The sequence below is a fragment of the Nansenia antarctica genome (genome assembly GCF_963989245.1).
Source record: "Nansenia antarctica genome assembly, chromosome: 20".
Taxonomy (NCBI): domain Eukaryota; kingdom Metazoa; phylum Chordata; class Actinopteri; order Argentiniformes; family Microstomatidae; genus Nansenia; species Nansenia antarctica.
The window spans coordinates 193,109-208,776 of NC_137693.1; the positions used below are offsets into that span (position 1 = coordinate 193,109).

A 15,668-nucleotide genomic window follows, 5' to 3' on the forward strand; every position below is an offset into this window, starting at 1 on the left:
GGTTGGCAGAGGAGATCTGAGACTACGGGAGGGAGTGTGAGTGATATGATGCGTTTTGTGTAGCTATGTGCAAGATGCTGTGTGCCTATCAAATATTGCAATACTCATTGTGTAACCTTAAACATACTTTAAGTGTGTCCACTCTCAGGACATAAACTGACCACTCTGAGTCAGCATGCGTTTCTGTAACTGGACCTGAGCCAAATATAGAGATGGGGACCAGTTGGGATCTAAGGACAGTGGAGCCTTGTGGTGGTCAGCCAGGTGGTAGACTTATATGGGTACTGGGGTCAATAGATCAGTATATTTGGGAACGAACGGTCAGCTGACTGAGAGTCAGGTAACTGGTGACCGGAACAAACAAACCGTTATGGTAGGGAAGCAGAGGCAAGCTAGCTTCTAACTTTAGTATGTAAACATGTATGACGGGTGACCGATGATTGGCAAGGGACAGCTGTTTCCGGTGTCAGCGGAAATCTAGCATATAAGGCCGCTGCAAAGTGTCATTAGGCGCGAGTCTCTCACCGTTGCTTGCCGTGTGTTGAGAGAGGCTGGCCCAGCGCTGTGTAATGGATTAAACTTTATCTTAATTGTCTATCTCGAGCATTAATTAATTATCATAAGGAAGCAACACCTCTCGGTCTCCGCATTCATCTGACATTCATCTTATCAAATTGGCGTTTAACGAACAGGATCCTAGATTCAGCGAGACAGGTAAGGCAGATAAACCAGTGTGGTTGTGTGCTTAACCTGAATTGTTGTTCTAGAGGGAAAAACCTGTAATTTTTTTCCTTGAATGAAGGAAAGGGGATGAATTTGATGATGGGGGGGCCAATGACTAGATTTGACTAAATATTAAAGGTTGAGTATTGGTGTGAACATGAAGGTCATTGATCCACATAGGATAATGCGTTATAAAGGACAGAGCTGCTAGGTGTCACTCTGGAGGAGATTAATACTGACACTGGATATTGATTAATTCATAGAAGAATTGATTAAACGGAATTGGGCATTCCGTGGGTTTTTATTTATGTTTTTATCTGTAAGGTACAGACATGTGTTTATCTGTATGGTACAGAAATATGGTATTGTGTTATAGCACAGGATTTGAAACTATGAAGTAGAATGTTGATTAAGATGGTTAAATGAATAAGGTATTGACACGCAAGTGGTTATGGTATGTAAGTTGAAGTGTGATCTAAAGAAAGTGTTTTAAAGTGGTCTAGTAATGTGGTATTATGTAGAGAAACAGGATAATGAAAGATATAGGTCAGCGGTAAAAAAAGACAGTTGTAGGACGATAAGACGTTGAACGGATACGGTATTTGTGTTAATGTTACAGCGCAACAGATTTGAGTGACAAGATTGATTTATTGAGACAGAAGAGAACAGATGAGACGTGGATTTAATTGACCTTGATGAGACGCAATGCAACAGACTGAATTAAAGTATATGACACGAATGGTGTAACTATAAAGCTCTAACGAGACAATTTAGATAAAAGAATTCCTTTTTACTAACATTGTGTGCAGTGTAATTAATCAAACATGGGGAATCAAATGTCTAGGACAGTAAATTGTGAGAAACGGATTATTAAGTACAAGTCGGTTAGGGACTTGCCACGAGGGGAAAAGAAAGCTATTAATAAACTATTGGAAATTGATCCACACATAATTGATATTCCGATAAAATACACTGATACAGTGACACCAAAAGGATGGATTTTACTTAAATTAGGACCATTCTATGCAGAACCGTTTCTAACAAAGATTGCGGAATGGAGTGACGATAATTTCCCAAGTATCGGGAGTTTTGAAAAGAATAAACTAAAGATTATTGATGAATATTTGATATCGAACAAAAGCATTTGCGACCCATTATGGGATATTGATTACATGAAAGAAGTCTATCAAGCATGGGTAATAATGTCTAATCAATGGCCTGGTAATATTGTCAGAAAGAAGGAACACAATAGGTCTAACCCGATACCCAAGGTAAAGGAGATACGGAGCGTGTCTCCTCCTGTACAGCCGGAACAGGCGGAGCAGTCTGTGATACGCAGCGTGGTCCGGGTGCAGGCACCATTGTTAAATATAGAGGAGAAAGTACTGTATAAACCATTAACCCTGATTGACGTATCTGCAATCATAGTCGACGCACCCAGACCCTTGATTAACCCAAAAGGATTCATAAATTGGTATAAAACAATGTTGCTCCATGGTAATTTGAATGGCACGGATTTAAGATACATTCTGATCACGTTAATGCCAGATGTTGAAATTGATACTTTGATAAATGCTTGTGAAACTTTGAATGAAGATAATGATGGGCCATGTAGAGGTAATACAATTAATGAACGATTCCCATGGTTTAATAAACAACACAAAGTGACTCACATTGAACAATTAACCAAATTTCTAAACGAACATGCCAGTCAAAACCGTGATATCTCACAGATTCTGAACTGTAAACGTAAGCCTAATGAAACAATGTCTGACTTTGTAATCAGATTCCAAAATACCTGGAGAGAAAAGGCGAATTTGGAATTAGATGACAAACCTAACGCATTCTTTACAAATATGATCCTAGATGGTATTGGAGACGATGCGAAAAACTTCAAATTATCGACACCAGACATTTTCTCAATGACACCAGCATTGATTGAAAAACGAATAAGGGAATTAGAAGCTTTGGGATTGTTTAATAAGCGATACCAACCACAAGTCTTGGAGCTGGCGCAATACGCGGACCTAGAGGGTTGGAATGAATACTAAGCATTATGGGTAATGAAGTCTTACGTGAAGCATGTCGAGTGATAGAGTTATAGGGAAATCATTGAGTTAAGTAATAATAATCCTTGTATTGATTAACATATTGTAAACAAATGATAAAGAGTGAAATGAATAACTATTGTATTTTCAGGACAAGCTAAATAGCTTAGCACAAACAGCAAAAGGTGGTAAGAGACACGAGTGCACTTGTGCTCCACAACGCTGCACCAGGGACGACGCTCTGAACCAACACTATTAATAGAACTGCCCTTGCAAACAAGACGCAGCTCGGTGACACAGAGACACACACACGCAGAGAACACATAGAAGTGTTAGACATGAAAATGTAGTTGTCTCTTATTGTAATTATCATACAATTCTGCATTGACTCAGTAAACGTAACATTTGAATTTACTTAGTAAACAGAGACATGCATTGATGACTGTTGATGTTCACACAAGCAAAGAGGAATATGTGACATTTTGATTGATGAATAATCCCGAACGGACAACACAACTCTTGCCAATTCTATCTCCTGACAGCAAAAAAAAAAAAACTGAGCGACGGACTGAAAACGGGGGCGTTGCTGAGGGCCGATCTAACAGAAGTGGGGGCTGAAATGACAGTGAACGATTGACGGATGAGAGAAAGGGGAAACCACAAATGATAATTCTCTGTGTAACTGTAAACGAAAATGTTGTTTTTCTGTTTGAAAGCGGAAACATGATAATGACATGACAGACTACAGACTTTGATAAAGCAATTACACATACGAATATGACAGTACTTCACAATCAACAGTGTTAATCGGCCAACAGCTGAATGCACGAGCATTACACATTGATGCAACATTTATGATAAAGAACCATTCACACTGACTCAAGAGTGTCTCTGATAAATCTACTAAAACCGACGGGTGATTGACTGAGAAATATTTGACTATAAGAGAGGGATAGAACATTTAAATGTTCACAGCAAAGTTAAATCTTAATGCAAAATAAGCTCATAGTGTACATAGACCAACGGGGAAGTATTCAAGCCATCAGTAACGATTGTGATCAGAATTTTTAACATACGGGTAGAATAGAACCTATCTACCTCATTAAAAGTATGCTTATGGGAATTGACTCAGATTGCACATTGACAGTAAATAAACTAAGTATTGAAGAACTGATTTGGATATTAAAGGGACGGTTCACGGTTTTTCACAACACAAGTCCTAGTTTGAATACCCATGGCATGAACGCCAAATGACAATTCTTTTTGTTTCCTCTAGGAACATTGATGAAGGACGAGTTAACCATTTTGAGAGAAACTAAATGTCTGTCTACCTGTACTTAACGATTGTGCAATCCCTGTATCTAAAAATGTCTCAGCAGGCAAGTGCAGAACTCACTAGAGGGGGGGGACCACAGGGGGCCCAACCCACTCTCAACTCTGACGATGAGAACCAAGCAAAGGGGAAAACACGTATTATAACAAACGATTACGAAACAGACTTTACTTTAACTGAAGACTCTGACACTAATCTTGTTCGCATGCGTCGTGACATCCAGGGAGTTAAACCAAATAGCGCACTAGACTCAGTTGCAGGAGTTTGCCAGTTTGTTGACAATTGTTGTACGTATTCACCACAACAGGAGTAAACCTTTAAGATCAGACAATGGGGACATAGAACAATAGGGGAGAGAAAAGTAGGGGGTAAGGATTTAGAGTTTCAATAACACTGTTAAAACATTTGAGCAAGCAGCATGAGGGTGAATGAAATAATTTCTACTGTGAGTCTCTCAATAACACAGCAACAATACAAGAGGACGAGAAGGCGAAAGACAACAATGTTCCAGCGTCTCAGATAGTGCCTCATTGCGACCGGAAAAGCATGATGGTCCCTCTGTTGAAGATCGACCTAGGATATCGAAGACACCTAAAGAAAAGGATTGACGATATCCCTATTTGTTAAAAATGTATAATTATGTAACAAACTATGGAAAAACATGTGATTTGAATTAATGATGGAAATGATACCTACTTCATTTGTAATGAGTAGTTAGACATAGCAATGAGAAACCTATTTGGATATTTTCTCCTTGAAACAACAAAGGTTTTTATCCAAAGGAGGTGATTATTAATCAGAGTAGTTAACCACAAAGTGACCTTTTACTCATGCCAAGTCAATTGTGGAGTGAGATGTTTGTTCACTTTGTCAGGCCACATGACTGGGAACTTGCATTTGTCCATGGGAAAAGTCATTTAAAGACGATTCCGGGGGAGGAATGCGGGATCTCAACCATGGGGAAAGAAAGAGAAATAATTAAAGTTACTGTCCATTAGAGAAGACAAAAAAGAGTGAGCTGATATGATGCGTTTTGTGTAGCTATGTGCAAGATGCTGTGTGCCTATCAAATATTGCAATACTCATTGTGTAACCTTAAACATACTTTAAGTGTGTCCACTCTCAGGACATAAACTGACCACTCTGAGTCAGCATGCGTTTCTGTAACTGGACCTGAGCCAAATATAGAGATGGGGACCAGTTGGGATCTAAGGACAGTGGAGCCTTGTGGTGGTCAGCCAGGTGGTAGACTTATATGGGTACTGGGGTCAATAGATCAGTATATTTGGGAACGAACGGTCAGCTGACTGAGAGTCAGGTAACTGGTGACCGGAACAAACAAACCGTTATGGTAGGGAAGCAGAGGCAAGCTAGCTTCTAACTTTAGTATGTAAACATGTATGACGGGTGACCGATGATTGGCAAGGGACAGCTGTTTCCGGTGTCAGCGGAAATCTAGCATATAAGGCCGCTGCAAAGTGTCATTAGGCGCGAGTCTCTCACCGTTGCTTGCCGTGTGTTGAGAGAGGCTGGCCCAGCGCTGTGTAATGGATTAAACTTTATCTTAATTGTCTATCTCGAGCATTAATTAATTATCATAAGGAAGCAACACCTCTCGGTCTCCGCATTCATCTGACATTCATCTTATCAGTGAGTAAGAAGGAGTTCAGAGAGACATGATGGTGCTAGGTTATGCTAGGTTATGCTAGGTTATGCTAGGTTATGGAGAGCCTTAGAGGAGAGAAGGAGGATGTTAGAGTGAGACCTTCTCCCCGGTGTGGATGGTCTGGTGTTCCTGCATCACGCTGAGGCAGGGGAAGCCGAGGCCGCAGCCGGGGCAGATGAAGGGCCGCTCCCCCGTGTGGATGGTCCGGTGCCTCGCCAGCTTACCCTGGTGGAGGAAGGTCTTCCCACAGTCCGCACAGCGCAGGGGCGGCTCTCCTCCATGCTCCTGTTATTATGGAATCAGAGTAATAATAATAATATTATTATTAGGTTATTATTCGGTTCTGTCATACCTCCTACATGTGTGTCCTCTGTCATACCTCCTACATGTGTCCTCTATCATACCTCCTACATGTGTGTCCTCTGTCAGCTGTTTACCTCCTACATGTGTGTCCTCTGTCATACCTCCTACATGTGTGTCCTCTGTCATACCTCCTACATGTGTGTCCTCTGTCATACCTCCTACATGTGTGTTCTCTGTCATACCTCCTACATGTGTGTCCTCTGTCATACCTCCTACATGTGTGTCCTCTGTCATACCTCCTACATGTGTGTCCTCTGTCATACCTCCTACATGTGTGTCCTCTGTCATACCTTCTACACGTGTGTCCTCTGTCATACCTCCTACATGTGTGTCCTCTGTCAGCTGTTTACCTTCTACATGTGTGTCAAATATAAACAAACAACAGAAACAAAAACAGACATAAACAAACAACAGAAACATAAACAGACATGGACACCTGCAGGTGGGTCTTCAGCTCGGCCAGCGTGTGGAAGCTGTGGTCGCAGCGTGAGCAGGCGTAGGGTTTCCGCTCCGCGTGTCTCAGCGCGTGGTGGGTCTCCAGGTCCTCCGCCCGGACGAAGCTCTCCACGCAGCCGGCCTCCGCGCACGGGAACGGCCTCTGCTCCGCGTGCGCCGCGCGCTGGTGCCGCTTCAGGTCCTTCAGCCGGGTGAAGCGGTGGGCACAGTCCAGGCAGCCGAAGTGTCGGTCCGCGGACCTGTTAGGTGGCAGAGAGTTCCAGAATGTTAGGAGACAGACAGAGAGTTCAAGAATGTTAGGAGACAGAGAGTTCCAGAATGTTAGGAGACAGAGAGTTCCAGAATGTTAGGAGACAGAGAGTTCAAGAATGTTAGGAGACAGACAGAGAGTTCCAGAATATTAGAAGACAGACAGAGAGTTCCAGAATGTTAGGAGACAGACAGAGAGTTCCAGAATGTTAGGAGACAGACAGAGAGTTCCAGAATGTTAGGAGACAGACAGAGAGTTCCAGAATATTAGAAGACAGACAGAGAGTTCCAGAATGTTAGGAGACAGACAGAGAGTTCCAGAATGTTAGGAGACAGAGAGTTCCAGAATGTTAGGAGACAGACAGAGAGTTCCAGAATGTTAGGAGACAGACAGAGAGTTCCAGAATGTTAGGAGACAGAGAGTTCCAGAATGTTAGGAGACAGACAGAGAGTTCCAGAATGTTAGGAGACAGAGAGTTCCAGAATGTTAGGAGACAGACAGAGAGTTCCAGAATGTTAGGAGACAGAGAGTTCCAGAATGTTAGGAGACAGAGAGTTCCAGAATGTTAGGAGACAGACAGAGAGTTCCAGAATATTAGGAGACAGACAGAGAGTTCCAGAATATTAGAAGACAGACAGAGAGTTCCAGAATGTTAGGAGACAGACAGAGAGTTCCAGAATGTTAGGAGACAGAGAGTTCCAGAATGTTAGGAGACAGACAGAGAGTTCCAGAATGTTAGGAGACAGACAGAGAGTTCAAGAATGTTAGGAGACAGACAGAGAGTTTCAGAATATTAGGAGACAGACCTCTTCTCGTGGGTCGCCCGGTGTTTCTTGAAGTGACACAGGCGGGCGAAACCTTTCCCGCAGACGGAGCAGAGGTGAGGCGGCGGCGGCTCCTCCCCCCCGCCGCCTCGGTGGACGAACTTGTGGTGTCTCAGAGACCGGGCCGAGGCGTACGCTTTACCGCACACCCGGCAGAGGTATGGAGGAGGCTGCTTACGGACCTCCTCCTCCTCCTCCTCCTCCTCCTCCTCCACCTCCACCTCCACCTCCACCTCCACCTCCTCCTCCTCCACCTCCTGGTCGCCGTGGGAACGGGAGTTTCTTCCGTCGACCGAGGAGTCGTTGCCGCCGTCGGCTCCGGCGTCACAAGGCTCCTCCTCCTCCTCCTCCTGGTCAGTGGCGCTGGGCGGCGTGGGCGGAGCAAGCTGGGGACGGCTGTGTGGGTGTCGGGGGTCGCTGCGGGTCGTGACACAGCTGTGTGGGTGTCGGGGTTCGCTGCTGGTCACCTCCATCCTGGTTTCCTCCATCCCAGTTGCTTTGTTGTTGAGTGTTTTGTCACAGAGTGTGAGGAAGATGAGGGGGGGGGGGGGGGGGGTTAGGTCCTCTCTTCCTCTCCTAGTCCTGGTGGTTACATGGACAACCCCCCCCAAAATATTATTTTACTCCAGAGAAATGTAGGCGAGTCAATATTATTGTAAATAATGTAACAGGGAAACCCTCCTTTTCATTTTGTAATGCTTGTTGATAATATTAATAATAATAATAATAATAATAAATATAATAACCTTTATTTGTATCGCACTTTTCCTGCAAACGTTGCATCCTAGCATGTGTATAAATACAACCTCCATCATCCCTGGACAGCTGATATTATTATATTACTTTGTTACCAGAATGTCTCCTGCTTGGGCCTAGCCTGCAGGTTTCCCATACTTAGGTCGGGGTTTAGCTAGACTTCCTTTTCATTAATAATAATAATAATAATAATAATAATAATAACATCAACAACAACAATAATTAAATATCGTTCAGTGTAATTTTACCTTCCTGCCTGTTCCTGCGGTGTTGAACTATAGTATCCATCTGCGCGCAACAAATCCAACACCCGGAAATGTGTTATGCAAATATGCAGGCGCGGTATGATGACGTATGGTACATCACATTTCCGGGTGATGGATTTGATGCGCGCAGCGCAGATGGATACACTAGGAGTAAACCATGAATCGCCTTACTACGGCCTTACTACGGTGAAAACTACGGAAAAAAACTAATATGTAGAGTACAGTCCTATCAATTGTTATATATATATATATATATATATATATATATACAGAGCATAACTTTATATGCAACATATGACATCCACAGTAGTAGATTATAGAGAGTAGATTATAGATAGTAGATTATCCACAGTAGTAGATTATAAAGACATACAATGTAGTTGAGCATTTCTCAGCTTTAACCTTCATATGCCATTTGCTTGTGAGTTTGTGTCTATTGTATTACCCCCAAAGTGTCCTTTTTGCTTATTGTCCAGAATGCGTTATTCCCTGTAGGTAATGAGGCCACACCAGAAAGAAATTTTCTTTCTAGATTCGCAGTATTTCAAAACTCCAAGGGGATTCACCTCTGAAGCCTACAGAACACTATTAAGGTTGCCCCAAATATTTTTTGCTCTGGCAGTCACGTTCCCCTGACCTGCCTGGCGGTCACGTTCCCCTGACCTGCCTATGATGTGTGTCCTGGCGGTCACGTTCCCCTGACCTGCCTATGATGTTTGTCCTGGCGGTCCCCTGACCTGCCTATGATGTGTGTCCTGGCGGTCCCCTGACCTGTCTAATGTTACTGCCATTTCTAAAGACTTGTGTTCAATCAGGAGGCATTGTGGCAATGCATGCATTATGTACTGATTGTTTGTCCAACATTCAGAAAGGATTGGCTTCCCGAAAGCTGGAGTGGACTTAAATAGACACATTTCCAACACAAGGAAAGAGAAACACAGAGAAATCCTCCTCATTGAACTTTTGCAAATAAGCATGATCGACCGACTTGCATGGTGTGAAGTGGTTCTGAAGCAGCAGTGGTACGAATGTTGTTCCTTTTTTCTCTCCTGTAGGAGGTGTGTACTTCTTTGTTTGACTTAGTTTTATTCTTGGTTGCCCAGGGGTGTTGCTGAGAAAATTGTTGCGGGATCCTGGACAGAGAAGACTGGTCTGGATTTGGAGGTATTGTTTGAATGTTACTATCATATTATAGCTATAGTCATAATTACCTACTATTCTCTAACTAACTTTTCTTCGTACAGGGGCTTCCGAGGCAGACCAGTGGCAATGACTGTGGTGTCTTCATGATAATGGTGAGTTATGGTAATGCCACCAAGTGATATGGCACACTTGATTGTTCCTTAAAACCATCAAAAAAATGTGTAAATGTATGTAACAATGACTGACCACCACTTAGTCCTGACCAACATTCTGTTTGTGCATTTGCAAATAAAAAGGTGTGCAATAAAAGGTATTAAGGAACATTCATGTGTGCAGACCTCTCATATCACTTTCCTATGGAGTTATCAGCCATGTACATTTCATTGGATGTGTGTGACTACCTTCTCACTGAGTTATAAGCTGTCACATGGTAATCTTGTCTTTGTGTCTTTTCTCATTACAGTATGCCTGGTATTTCGCCATGGAGGCTACCTTTGACTTCAGCATTGTAAGTATTAAGAAAACAAGAACCCATTATATCAATATGCTATAAGACTTTGAATGCAAATTGAGTAACTGCTCTTTCTTTAGGATGACATGTCTCTCCTGAGAAGGTGGTGGTGTATTGTCCTGGTGGAAAACATTGGGCTGGAAGGGTATGCTGCAGTGCTACAAAAATAATAATTGTATTTGTACATTTATTATCAAGAGGACTTTGGGGTAACACCTGGCCCTACAATTCAACCTTCCGGTGAAGATAATGTGTGTTAATTTCAGATATGGAAGGAAGTTTGCTCACTTTAGTGAGGAAGGCAGAGCGACCCTTCACGACAGTGTCCCACCTGTATTCAGGACCTATTCAAGTGTTAAAAGGAGTCATGCAAGCAACACCATGGTCAGTGCATCTCTCACTAAGTATCTATGACCGTGTGCCTGTTTCTGAATGGGCTACTGCTCCTAAAACACATACTCCATGCAACTTTATGGCACATGCAATATGTTTAGTGGTACTGTGTCATTCTGAATCCAGCCTGGATCTCTTTTTGAAGTAGTTAACCCTTTCATGTAAAACATACTGGCAATAATGGTGGACTCTGTACAGATGCCACTGGACACTGACGAGGACCACACGTACTTCAAGAGGCCTTACAGCTTTCCTCCTAAAGAATTGGTTAGTGTGAATGAAGTTTATTGCATACAAACATACTATCCACCATTCACAGCTGTACACATAGTCATGCTTATGTGTGTATCCTGTTACCAGGGACAAAGATGTCAGAAGCCTGGAAAGTGAAACCACACTTTATATCAGGACACTTGAGGTAGAATGATCAAGGAAAGAAAGTGAGTGACTCATTCAGTACTTAACTGCACCTTTTCATTGTAACATGGTTAAGCACTGTATTATTATTTTAGGAAAGGGCTCAACAAGTTCAACACCAACGAAGAGTGACCAATGACTTGTTAGTGCATTGCATTTGCAATGCATTTTGGAAACATGAGGAGAGTGCTAATACAAATTCCATGACAGTTTGCAACCACTGATGAATGTGAGTTTCTTAAATTAATTATTAATCACTTCTTTATAACATTTTGTCTCAACAGTGAGAAGCAGCTGTCTCACCATTATATGGTCGAAAATGTGAGAAGAAAAGGAAGCTGAAAGACCATAGAGACAATGTTGAAAGAGCACTTGTGCTAAAGTGCAATCAGCAATGATGTCTTGATTGAAGCGCATTGAGTCGTATCTTGTGAGATGCGCTATACAAATAAAGCTTGAATTGATTTGATCCCTTGTACACTTTTTTTGGGCATTTGTGTTGCAACACACCTGTACATTCTGCACTCTACCCTGTTAGGCCCTTATTTTACTCTAGACAGAAGGGTTGTAACACTTGTTATTAATTCCATTTGGTATACCTCATAAACTTTCTTGCATTTCTGGTGTTTGCATTTTACATATTCTAAATATATGCTATCTACATGTCGCACTGGATGGGGTTATTGCTGTTGACTCATCAGAAAGTAAAGACTAATTCACAGAGTGTATGAAGATTCCAGTAAGGGTTTTGTGAAGGAGCCCTAGTGCTGTTGACATCAGAAATAGAATGTTTTATTTAGCTCATCAGTGTGCACTCAGCACCATGGACACCTCCAGCCCAGCACCTTGCACCACGGTTCCTGCCCTGCTCCATGGATTACAACGATGATCGCCTGACCCTTGCCTGACTCCACCAAGTCCTTTGCCTGACCCCTCAAACCTGTTTGACCTAATAAAGTCCCTCACCTGGGGTCATTGACATTCTTTTATTTATATACAGTTAGGTCTGGAAGTATTTGGACAGTGACACAATTTCCATAATTTTGTCTCTGTATGCCACCACAAAGGATTTGAAATGAAACAATCCAGATGTAATTGAAGTGCATTTTACAGCCTAAGGATGGCCTGTTTCAGTTGCATTGAGAGCTCTGTTGACTGCATGTTGTGCGTATACAGCAACAGCCTCCAAATGCAAATGCCACACTTGGAATCAACTCAGACCTTTTACCTGCTTAATTGATAAAGAAATAATGAAGGAATAAATAGCCCACACTGGCCCATGAAACAGCTTTTGAGTCAATTGTCTAATTACTTTTGGTTATTATACATAAGAGCTATAATTCATAAACCCTTCCTTCAATTTGGATGTGAATACCCTTAACCTAAAGCTGAGAGTCTGCACTTTAAGCCCAGTAAATTCTGTTGGAAATCTCATATAAGATACGTTAGATCCAAAGTATCAAGGAGTATTGCAGTATTGTGCAGGGCAAAACATATTCTGGAACAGAGGATGTTGTATACTCTATATTGTTGTCTTGTCTTACCCTATTTGAGTTACTGTGTGGAGATATGGGGAAATGAATATAAAAGCACTTTAAACCCATTGATTACACTACAGAAAAAAGCTATGAGGATTTTGATTGATTGATTGAAAACTTTATTAGAAGATTTGCAGAAGTAGGTACATGAAAGTACATATTACATACAAGGTCAACTAACAGGATAAAAACCCAAGAAAGCCACTGGCTTATTTCAATTGGGGTCCTTGATTCTCAATTCATCGTTACATGTAAGACCGACAAAACAAACTAGTACTATCTACAAGATAATACAGACAAATAACTATTACTATCTACAAGATAAAAATACATCCATCATGGGAAGAACAATACAACAAAACATCAGGTATGTACAGCGGGTAGGGCAGGTGGGGACATACACCACAGGTGGGGGCGGGGGACAAAACACAAAGTATGTACAGTGGGTAGTTCGGGTCTTTTAATCTGATTTTTGATTTAGAGGGTCCAGTTACGGATTGCAGCCTCCTGTAAATGTTTTTTGAGAGTGGTTTTGAAGGTGGGCAGTGTTTTGCACTCCTTTAAGATTATAGGAAGGGCGTTCCACATTTTTACTGCAGTACAGATTGTACATGAGGTCGGATATCGTGATCACACTAATAACTTGTTCCTAATGTCAAAAATATGAAGAAAATATGAAGGAAAGCAGAAATATTGCTCTATTGCTCTATTTAAAAAAAGGTTTAAATTATTTTTAATGAAAAAGTATTAGAACGGATGATACTGAAATATATGTATTAATTAATTGGATTATATAATGTAAGCATAATTGTTAAGTATAAACAGGGGTAGGACAGGCTTCTTCCTACTCCTTTTCGAACAATTGATAGGACTGTACTCTACATATTAGTTTTTTTCCGTAGTTTTCACCGTAGTAAGGCCGTAGTAAGGCGATTCATGGTTTACTCCTAGTGTATCCATCTGCGCTGCGCGCATCAAATCCATCACCCGGAAATGTGATGTACCATACGTCATCATACCGCGCCTGCATATTTGCATAACACATTTCCGGGTGTTGAATTTGTTGCGCGCAGATGGACCCTACTCGTGTTGAAGGCTGCGCTTCTCCGTCCACTAGTGATGACGTCACCCACGCTATTGCAGTCTAACAGCGCCATCTTCTGGCTCGGGCGGGTAAGGAAGTCCAAGACAGACACATTATTCCTCTGTGTCGAGGGTTACACCATACCACCCCCCCCCCCTGGACATTGCTGTGTTAATTGTTCCCTGTGCCTGTTCGTTAACTCTGTGTTCTATGTGTCATGTTATCTGTTGTTAACTCTGTGTTCTATGTGTCTCATGTTATCTGTTGTTAACTCTGTGTTCTATGTGTCATGTTATCTGTTGTTAACTCTGTGTTCTATGTGTCATGTTATCTGTTGTTAACTCTGTGTTCTATGTGTCATGTTATCTGTTGTTAACTCTGTGTTCTATGTGTCTCATGTTATCTGTTGTTAACTCTGTGTTCTATGTGTCATGTTATCTGTTGTTAACTCTGTGTTCTGTGTCTCATGTTATCTGTTGTTAACTCTGTGTTCTATGTGTCTCATGTTATCTGTTGTTAACTCTGTGTTCTATGTGTCATGTTATCTGTTGTTAACTCTGTGTTCTATGTGCTCATGTTATCTGTTGTTAACTCTGTGTTCTATGTGTCATGTTATCTGTTGTTAACTCTGTGTTCTATGTGTCATGTTATCTGTTGTTAACTCTGTGTTCTATGTGTCATGTTATCTGTTGTTAACTCTGTGTTCTATGTGCTCATGTTATCTGTTGTTAACTCTGTGTTCTATGTGTCATGTTATCTGTTGTTAACTCTGTGTTCTATGTGTCTCATGTTATCTGTTGTTAACTCTGTGTTCTATGTGTCATGTTATCTGTTGTTTACTCTGTGTTCTATGTGTCATGTTATCTGTTGTTAACTCTGTGTCATGTTATCTGTTCGTTAACTCTGTGTTCTATGTGTCATGTTATCTGTTGTTAACTCTGTGTTCTATGTGCTCATGTTATCTGTTGTTAACTCTGTGTTCTATGTGTCATGTTATCTGTTGTTAACTCTGTGTTCTATGTGTCATGTTATCTGTTGTTAACTCTGTGTTCTATGTGCTCATGTTATCTGTTGTTAACTCTGTGTTCTATGTGTCATGTTATCAGTTGCTTGTCGTTTCTGTGTCCTCTGTTTCTACCATATTGTCAGCGTCTTTGAGCCTCGGAAATGCACTATATAAATACAATGAATTATTATTCTTAGTAATAATATTATTATTATTATTATTTCACACTGAGCTCTACAAGATGATGCCATCTCACAGAGTGAACTGTCACCATAAGCAAGAGCAGAAAAAATACAATTCTTTATTAATTCAGTTTCAAAACCGACATTCTCCCCAAATCCCTACATTTTATTTACAATAATTCACCGCAAAAAAACAACAAGTGACGACAAACTCTTAAGGAGGCCAAGGAAGCTTTAAACACGGTGAACAGGACGTCAACATAACAAACTAAAATGGTTTGTCAATATGAGAATAAGAAATAAAAGGAACAAACAAACCAGAAGACATTTCTGTAACTCAAGTCCAAACTAGTTTCCGTTCAGGAGGGGGAGGGGCCGTGGTCTCCGAGGCGACCGGCTCACATGCTGCTGTTTCACTGCCATCCCATAATAGCCCCAGTTTCCGGGACACAGATGAAGGCCCGATCCCAATTCACCCCTAGCCCTTCGTTTTCACCCCTATGGCTCGATTTGCGCGTTCACGTTTAGGGCGAGGGCTGTCTCAATTCATATTTCATCGAGGGCTAGGGGTAAGGGGGAGGGCTAACTATCCCTTCGTTTCGAGGGATTTCAGGACCACACTAGCTTCGAAGGGCTAACGGTACGCTACCCCTTGATACCAGGATGCATTGCGAATCATCTACAGAAATCTTATGTCGCTCTATTCAAT

General features: G+C 41.7%; 1 protein-coding gene across 5 annotated transcripts; it reads left to right on the forward strand.

Moving 5' to 3' along the window:
• Nucleotides 1–9,587: 9,587 nt before the first annotated feature.
• Nucleotides 9,588–11,564, forward strand: LOC308174809 (uncharacterized protein). Of its 5 annotated transcripts, none has more exons than XR_013937933.1 (9): nucleotides 9,588–9,707; nucleotides 9,789–9,849; nucleotides 9,930–9,980; nucleotides 10,292–10,336; nucleotides 10,420–10,484; nucleotides 10,606–10,723; nucleotides 10,931–10,999; nucleotides 11,093–11,172; nucleotides 11,434–11,564. XR_013937933.1 is itself a non-coding variant. In XM_080549922.1 (9 exons), exons 1-8 carry the CDS (start codon nucleotides 9,661–9,663, stop codon nucleotides 11,152–11,154), a joined length of 510 nt encoding a protein of 169 aa, XP_080406048.1. In that variant the 5' UTR covers nucleotides 9,588–9,660; the 3' UTR covers nucleotides 11,155–11,172; nucleotides 11,434–11,564. The 5 variants fall into 5 exon arrangements, 4 of the variants coding, with proteins under 4 accessions (XP_080406048.1, XP_080406050.1, XP_080406049.1 ...); XM_080549922.1 differs by having other exon boundaries at nucleotides 11,101–11,172; XM_080549924.1 differs by lacking the exon at nucleotides 11,093–11,172 and having other exon boundaries at nucleotides 11,434–11,499.
• Nucleotides 11,565–15,668: the final 4,104 nt, after the last annotated feature.